General features: G+C 33.2%; 1 protein-coding gene across 2 annotated transcripts; it reads left to right on the top strand.

Moving 5' to 3' along the window:
- Positions 1 to 1923: 1923 nt before the first annotated feature.
- LOC108980809 (probable ATP synthase 24 kDa subunit, mitochondrial) lies at positions 1924 to 8420 on the top strand. Of its 2 annotated transcripts, none has more exons than XM_018951823.2 (7): positions 1924 to 2226; positions 3439 to 3532; positions 4198 to 4342; positions 6777 to 6887; positions 7038 to 7184; positions 7867 to 7989; positions 8123 to 8420. In XM_018951823.2, the coding sequence occupies exons 1-7, from the start codon at positions 2182 to 2184 to the stop codon at positions 8184 to 8186; spliced, it is 729 nt and encodes a 242-aa protein (XP_018807368.1). In that variant the 5' UTR covers positions 1924 to 2181; the 3' UTR covers positions 8187 to 8420. The 2 variants fall into 2 exon arrangements, with proteins under 2 accessions (XP_018807368.1, XP_018807367.1); XM_018951822.2 differs by having other exon boundaries at positions 1927 to 2226; positions 3433 to 3532.
- Positions 8421 to 9337: the final 917 nt, after the last annotated feature.

Raw genomic sequence — 9337 nt, 5'->3', positions numbered from 1 at the left:
TGTGAAGAGGAATCTTGTGATTTTCTTCTCATTTCTTTATTTAGAACACAGCTTTTTGCTAGATCCATATTGATTACCTATCTAAGATTGAGTTAAATAATGACATTTTGAATGTCTCCCAAGAGTTTGGATATGTACCAAGCAAACACAATCATTGTACCTCATCGTCAACCTTGATGCCCATTCCAACTAGCTGATTAATTATTCATTGGAATGTGTTTAAGTGATCTGTCAACGAAGTTCTATCTTGGTATCTCAAAGTCGTCAAATGCTTGATCAAATACATTTTATTATTTCTAGTCTTCCAAGCATATAATTGTTCAAGTTGATTTCAAAGTGTACGTGCATGTGTCTCCTCACTAATATAGTTTAAAACATTATCATCTACCCACTGCTTGATCCACAAAATTGTCGATGTTGCAATGCCCATTCTTCATTAGATTTATTTTCAAGTTTCTCGAAAACAAACATCAGTAACTAAAATTGCTTCACAAATAAATTGTTTTACATTTTTCCTTTCCAAGTATGATAATTAGCTTCCATTATTACAAAATATTCAACGATTATGACCCCACTTTAATACCACTTTGTTCAGTAGTCTTGGACTTCTCTTAATTCTAGAAACTAGCTCAAGATGTAAGGTTTTTCCTCACAGTTATAAACTGACCGCCAGCCCCTTCCATAATTGATGTGGGACAACCCCAACATGATCCACATGAATGCATGGATGGAAAAGATGCAACGCCCCATATCACTATGTTAAGCAAAAGGAAGAGCTATAGTGTTAGCTTACAAGTTGGCGAAAAAGATAGCAAGCAACCAAATTCAGATAAAGGGTGACTCAAAAGAAGTATTACAAGTGATGCAAGAAGAAGAACATGAACATTTGAGACAAAGAGGATGGATAACCTACATCGAAAAGTTCCTGACCAATCGCAACCATAAGAGTAATGTTGTTCACTATTCTTTTTAGCATTATCATTTCACCATTCTATGATATATGTAGTATTAAGGGATGTTTGAAAAATGAGATAAGATGAAAAATATTTGAATAATAATGAAATAATTTGTAAATAGTAGTGAAATGGTTTAAGTTATGATGTTTTATTATATTTTGGAGAAGGAAAGATTAAAAGTTGAATAAAAGTACAAAGTTAAATATTGTTAGCATATAATTTTTGTTTTAAAATTTTAAAAAATTGAATTATTTTGTGTTTTGTTTAAAAGTTTAGAAAATTTGTAATGATTAGATGAAAAAGTTACAGATTTAAAATTGATGAGTGTTTGTGTTTGAGTAATGCGTAAGAATGAAATGAGATGAAACATATTCTCAAATAATCACTAAATAATTAAAAATTATTTATTATATTTTATTTATAAATCAATTATTTAATATCATATTAAAAAATGTTGAGAAGATAAAATGAAAAAATTATAAATAGAGTGTTTCAATATCAAGAGATAAAAATCAAGTTGGGTGTGTGATTGCATCACTGCAATTCTAAAAAGTCCAAAATCACCTTTAAGATAATTATAAAATTGTAAACTTTTTATTCTTTTCTAGTCATGCTTGTGAAAATCGACATGTGGCATGGCGTGTCACGGCATGCCAATAGTTTATAGTTGAGAAGTTTTTAAATTCGAGAATTAAGATGACAAAATTAAAAATCAAATATTTAAAAATATAAAACTTGTTTTAGTATTTAGTCTATACTTTAAATATATGCTCCCGAAAAGTTCAATTGATTTTTTTTCTCATATTTTTAAATATATTTTTTAAAAATAAATTCAAAACATCATTAAAAAATATTCATTTAATTATTAAATAAAAAGAAATTATCGGGACGAAGGATTAGCTTTTCTCATGTTTGAAATTTGTTTTCAATTTTTCTTTAAAACCACGGAAATAAATGTTTGTTTCTTTTTATTTTCGTCTTAGGCAGTTTCGGCCGTTGATTTCGGGTTTCTGAATAGCAAGGTTGGGGGATCGAACGGCGGAAATAAAGAGGTAATCCTACTCAGGGTACACACGGTCAACCTCCCTTCCATCGAAGGAGGACTCTCACTCTGTCACTGTCGTTTAGATGGACGCCGGAAACGGTACATTCAACACATACCAAGTTCAGCCTACCTGGTAGCCATCAGTTCGAAGAAGAAGAGAAAAACGACGCCGCTCAGCCCATGATCATGGCCTTCTCGTCCCGCCTCTTGTCCAAATCCAAACAGGTAGTCCCTACTATTTTTGGGATATTATTGTGTATGCCGTCCTCTTCGATTATTTGACCAATCCAGAGCTCTCGTTTTCGAGACCGTCAGATTCCTTTTCTATTTTTTCCCGAGGAGTTGTAAATTTTAATCCGTTTGGTTACTCCGGAAGACTGGAAGTGAAATTTCTAATGGAAGCCAAACAGAATATTTTCTTGTATCGGAAATGATGAGGAATTTGGGATTCTGTCGCTTCGTTTATTTTCATATCCTGCATTTTCTAGTTTACCAGGGGTTGAGATAGGGTTTCGTAATTGGTAGTGGCTTTTACAACGGGAAATTATTTTTTGGGGGTTTGTTTGATGTGAAAACGTTTGGTTCTTTTGAGCGATTGTTGGGTATTAATGGTAAATATGTTGGATAATTGAAGCTTAGGGGTTCTCTTTGTGTTGCAGATGTTGAATTGGTGTTTTTATTTATTTCTTTTAAATTGAGACGTTTATTTCGTGTTTTTCCTGGTTAGCGAGAAAATTCGGTAAAAGAATGGAAACGTTAGATTGCAGAGGTTTATGTGGGTCATTGGGTTATTTGGAGAAATCTAAAGCTACGTATTACATATTCCACCTCAATTATTTGCCAACCAACTAGAATCTGATCAAATGGGTAAAGAGGCAGCATGGCACAAAAGTGTGGGGAAACAATGTAGTTGAAATTCATTTGTGTACATTAGATATAAGGTTTACTTATAAAAAAATTTTAAATACAAGTATTATGGTAATGAAAAAAAATCACAATGTTATGAGTGCTTTTAAAGCAAACAACAATAGTGATGTAGAGGCAAACATTTAAGATAGCATGTTTATGTCACCTATTGTTTGATATAAAAATTTGAGGATTATAACTACGATGCAGGGTATTGAGATTCAAGTTAGCAAAACCGACCTCCATTCTCTTGATAGCAGTGTTTTTCAGGCTTCTGCTGCATATTTGAGGAGAATTGAATTTGTTCTTATCAAAGTATATAAATTTATTTAGCTCTATGGTATTTAAATTCCAGAATTAGATGCCATATATATATATGGAAATATATGTATAATACAATACAATGTGTGTCTGGGAGAGTACATATGTGGATATATTTTGTAATTTTATAGGATCTTTCCTGTGCATCCATTTAATTTTGTGTATTCTATTTCTTTTCCTTTTTCTTTTTTTCTTGCCTCGTAGATACAGTTTTGTGGTAGCCAAATCACCTTGCAGCAGACTCATGCTATTCCAGTCCGCTTCTTTGCCAAACAAGCTGATCCCCCCGCTCTTAAGGGAGATAGTAAGTGAATATGAAGATTTCTAATTGTTTTCATCAGTTAATAGAGCCTACATTGAATTTTTCCTAATCATTGGAGGGGAAAAAAGGAAGGTGTATAAAATAGCTTTTCATCACTTGGCATGCATGTGTTTCTTTTCTACTTCGTATGTGTGTGGGAATGGGCACATGCATGTCTCATTTGTATGCTTTAAGTGTCAATGCATGCTTATAACATATATGTTTAGTTGTGTACTTGGGCTATGCCTATTTCTCATCAACAAAATTCTTCTTTATCGATCAAAGAAAAAAGACATATATGTTTAGCTGTAGAACATGAAGACAACAGATTAATGCATGTCACAACTAGACCATGATCTAGAAGGGTGATTACTGTGGAACATGGAATCATGATCCTGAACAAATACTTGCTTTTGTCTGATATCCTACAAGGTTGACTCTTTATGAGTATTATATTAGGCCCATAGCAATTTCTTATCCCATACCCCATCTCCCATTTAGCAAGATACAAAATGCCTGATGATTGTCATTATAGGTTGATTCATTAATGATCCACTAAAGTAAGATCTTTATTTTTATTTTGTGTTTTTTATATTTTTTTGTCGACGAGTTTTTTCCTTCATGGTATTTCTTTTAATGACAAATCAGTTAAAATATTACCCTTACAGACATGTTGAAGGGAATCTTTTTTGAGGTTAAGAACAAATTTGAGACAGCCTTGGGGGTACTTCGAAAGGAGAAGATCACCATAGATCCGGAAGATCCAGCTGCAGTTGCTCAGTATGCCAAGGTTATGAAGACAATAAGAGAAAAGTAAGTCTGTTTTTTCTTCAAACCCTTTTTTGTTTCACAGTGATTCTTCTGTTCCCTGAGCTTTTCAAAATTGCTAATGCCAGAAGCACCCATGAAATAATCCTATTAATGCCAAACCTAACTTTTGTTCAAAACTTCTTTGTAACTCCATTGTAAATATCAAAACATGCAAAAGTTTGATGAGATCTGAGATTCCCTATTAGCATGAGCTCTGGTTTTCAGTGGGATAATTTGAACTTCAACATGCTTTGTAGAGCACCTTTTATATCTCCAGTTTCTGCCTTTTTTTTATTTTTGTTCCTGTATGAGAAATATTTTTTTAAGTCATTTTAATTAAAATGCGCAAAGCAGCACTGCCCAAGTACACATGGAGTATACAAGAGAAGCACCTAGCTAAGTGGATGAAGGGAAACAAAAGGTCATGAAATGTGAATAATAAGAAAAAAAAATGTCCAGAACAATTATGAGCTGACAGCTGCACATGGAGGAGTATCTAGTGCCGTGGAACTAAGCTTATTCATCGGCATCTCACAATCTTCTAAGTTCCACACAACACATTATGTTACTTCCACGCGCACATTCACACACATGCAACGTGAAGGGGCTATTCATGAGAGTCTTAGCAAAGGAAAACGATTGTGGTTAAATGGCTGATGACTGGAAATTCACTCTGTTTGATTGAAAACCATTATCAACAGAAGTGAGTTATTTCTTAAACAAAAATATCAATTATTCAGGAAAATAGGCTGACATTAATAGCCGGTCTGGTTCTGCGATAAAAGAGCTTTGTTTTCAAACAGATTTGTTCCTATTCATGAGAATTCTGTAAATATTCCTTTTCAAACATATTCATTACCATGGTAGATGTTTGTTTCGAAAGAAATAAAATGACAAATAAAAAGTGCTGCGATTAAAATCTAACACATTTTATTATTATAACCCTTTAGGCTACCCTACAATTATGGAATCACATAGTTATGCAAGTCATACTTATATGATATGATACAAGAGACATGATCAATCATAATGGAACTGGAATCTGGAAAATTTCCTAGCTGGTGGGTTTCCTAGCAAGTTGGAGTGGTCTCCAAGGCAATCCACAAGTGACTGCAATTTGGAAAATGGTCCCTATATGTATGTGTTGGTGTATTTGGAGGGAGAGAAATAATTGAAACTTTGAAGAACGTGAAAGGACAATGGATGAATTGAAAGGTTTCTTTTTTAAAACCTTGTTCCTTTGGGAGGGGGCAATAGATTTTAATGGGCTTAATGTCCATGAGTTTCTTATTTCGATTTGTAAATCCTAGTTAGGTATTAATCATAGGGGTGGCAATATGTGACACGACCTATAAACCCAACACGAACACGACACAAAATTAGCTGGTTTGAGTTTGACATAAAAGGGTTCGGGTCAAAATTGGTTGACCCATTAAGACACAATTAATAAGCGGAAGCAACCCGCAAAAACTCGTTTAAATTTTATTTCAAACTTACAATTTTATTATTGTTGAGTTGTAATATTAGTATTTCTCAATATGCTTATGTTTTTATTGTCGAGATTGTAATGCTGGACCTATGCTCATATTTGTTATTGTATGGGTTGTAATATTGGTTTTATTATATGTTAAAATTTGAAAAATATTGATATTTTTGTTAGTAAGTAGTCTTATTGTTTTTTTTAAAGATATTGTAGCTACTAATAAATATAGATTTTATCTTCTATGTGAACTTATGTTAATAAGGTCAAATGGGTTATGCGTGTTAATTCAACCCATTTACATTAAAACGGATTGAAATGAGTCATGTTGTATTGATATATTTTTAATTAATTATTAAACGGGTCAAAACAGATGACACGATACGACCCATTATTTAAAGAGAACTACTATAGACACATGAGAAATTGCACAAAAGTAAACCCACAAATTGACGTGGCTTCATGTGATTCGTTAGATCTACCTTACAATAAAAGTAACTTACAATCTAACATAGTGCATCAAGCTTCGTCAGTTTGTGGATTTACTTTTTGTATAATCTCTTTGTGACTAAAGTATTTCTCTTATTTAAATGGGTCATTTAAATGGGTCGGGTTAGCATTTGAAAGTTTGACATATTTAGCCTAACGGGTCGGGTTCAGGTTTACCTATATAGTCGAATGTCCTTGACTTGACACGATACGAACACAACCAACAAACACGAATTGCCACCCGACCCCTAATTACTCACGCATACGTCGTGTTTGTCTGGCTATGCCTACTATTAATAATAAAACTTTATGATTACCTATAAAAGAAATGGTAACTGGTAAGCATCCAGTTCGTGGTATTTTTGTTTTCCATACGGTGATGAATAACTTCATATCATTGTTTTATGCACTGTACCCCATATGTCATGTTTGATGCATTTGCCTATTCTGCTGTTATGTTATCTGCAGGGCAGATTTGTTCTCAGAATCCCAAAGGATCCAGTACACCATACAGACACGAACTCAAGATATTCCTGATGCCCGGACATATCTGTTGACATTGAAGGAAATACGGATCAAGTATGTGTGCAGTTCTGCTGGTCAACTTGTTGCATATCTATTTTTAGATATGATCAGTGTGCTAATTAATGTTGCAGCTGGAAACTATCTTGTCATAGGGATCGAAGGACTATTTTTCTATATCACTTGCCGATATTTCCCTTGGTGCAGGAGGGGTCTCACAGATGAACTTGGTGCGGAGGCAATGATGTTTGACGCACTGGAAAAGGTTGAAAAGGAACTTAAGAAGCCCCTTATGAGGAATGACAAGAAAGGAATGGCTCTTCTTATGGCAGAGTTCGATAAAATCAATAAGAAGTAAGTGCCACCTTAATCCATCCTAGTTTTTTCTTTTCTTTTCTTTTCTTTTTTTTTTTTTGGGGAATCAATCAGATGCGCCTTAACCCAGAAACTTGAGTTATGTTGCATGGATTGCATGGAGGGCTGTTTGATTTGGCTAACTATAAGTAGTTTTCTAGGTGAGTAAATGTTTTGCTGTGCTGTGCTGTAAGGTTCTTTTATTTTTGGTGAGTCCTGAAGATTATGTGGGCTCATCTGACTGCTGCTATTCATATATCAGCATACTTGTGTGTATTCTGACTGTTTTGATGGTTAAATCGTAAGTATTATAAGTGCACTGGTTCATAGATAAGCCTTTGGACGGTTGCCTTGTCTGCAACTCAATGTATTCAATAATTAATTTGTTAACACTGGGATTTTTTTAGATTACTGCTAGTTGTGGTTTTATGAGATTGTATTCTTTATGCTAAGGGTTTTTAATTGCATGCAAGAGTTATCAGTAATGCAGATGCTACATTCGTGTGCTTTACAAATGATTCTTGCATGGGGCATAGGAGAGAAATGAGTGTGGTGACTCAACATTATATTTCATCTTACAAAGGTTTGGGTATTTTAGAGAGAGGATGGAGGAAGGAGAATCTCTAGCTACTTTTCTCAGCTTTCTTTTTATCCTTCCTCAATTATTTTTTCATCTTTCCAGGCTTGGAATCCGAAGGGAAGATCTGCCCAAGTATGAAGAACAGCTAGAACTCAAAATTTCCAAGGCACAGTTGGAGGAGTTGAAGAAAGATGCTCTTGAGGCAATGGAAACTCAAAAGAAGCGGTATGTTGTTAATGCTTGCTGACCTTATTCTATCCACTTGACATGTTAATTTCTGTCAGACAATTACTTATAAAAAAAACTATCAGACCATTCTGGCCCTGATTCTGAAAATTTTCCTTCATTTTTATTGCAGGGAGGAATTCAAGGATGAGGAAACGGTTGACGTGAAGTCTTTGGACATTCGGAACTTTATCTAAGATCGGAGTTTGGTGTCGGCTTTACTGTTTGAAGTTAATAATCGTTTGGGGCCTGGACAGAGTGGAAATTACAATTTTTGTTTGGAGACTACGTGTCTCTCTTTTTATTTTTTTTTCCATAGCTGTGCTGTATGCCTTTAAATTGATATCTGATCAACAGATTCAAAATAAGTTTTTTGTACGTATTACAAGATTTCCAGAAAGCGTCAACTAGCTAGTTCTATTCATTCACTACCAAGATTTTCGTCAACCAGATTATCTAATTGTTCCTCGTGGAAATAGGCATGTGAAAGAAGAAAAAAGGTCATAGTTAAGAAGAGACCAACCAAACCCACTTAACAATTATAGGTGTAGGGCTGAGCAAAAATTCGACTGTCTTTGGCGAATCTACTCTGACTCCAATCATAGTATGAGCAAATTATTATAAAATAATATGCTTATGCTATAATATAAATTGACTAAATTTACTAATAATAGTTTAATATATGTAAACACAATACTATTAACTATTAATACCATGCAACACTAATGTATAATAACAACTAATGTATAGACACTAATGTATAATAACATTTAATATTGTATTATGTATAAACACAAATATATAAATTTATAATAACATGTAATATTAATATATAATAGCTAAAGTATAATAACATATACTAGTAATGTATAATAATCAATGTATAATAACATGTAATACTAATGTATAAATATTAACATATAATAACATATAATACTAATGTATTATTACATTAATTTGTAAAACGATTTTTTTTAAAATTTTGGTTATGTTTTAATAAAATTGAAATTGAAAAAAAAAAATTTTAAAAAACTTTTAAAAATTGAAATATAGAAACTCAAATCCGATTAATGAGAGTCAAAGATTATCAAATTGAAATTTTATTAAAATTTCTTATTTCCAACAAAAAAAACTCAAATCCGACTATGCTCTAACAAGTTGGAGTCAGAATCAGATCAGAGGCTATGTGAATTGGAGTTGAAGTAAGAGGTGGATTCAACCTTCCAACAAAGGGCACTCCGACTCTAACATTGTCGGTTCTCAGCCTACCCAGAAGTTATCGTATTGTTTATAACGAACCCAATGTAATCTTGAAATATTCATAAAACCTATGGCACATTCAATCAAT

Source organism: Juglans regia, chromosome 10 (genome assembly GCF_001411555.2).
Source record: "Juglans regia cultivar Chandler chromosome 10, Walnut 2.0, whole genome shotgun sequence".
Taxonomy (NCBI): domain Eukaryota; kingdom Viridiplantae; phylum Streptophyta; class Magnoliopsida; order Fagales; family Juglandaceae; genus Juglans; species Juglans regia.
This window is presented reverse-complemented; position numbering and strand designations above follow the sequence as displayed.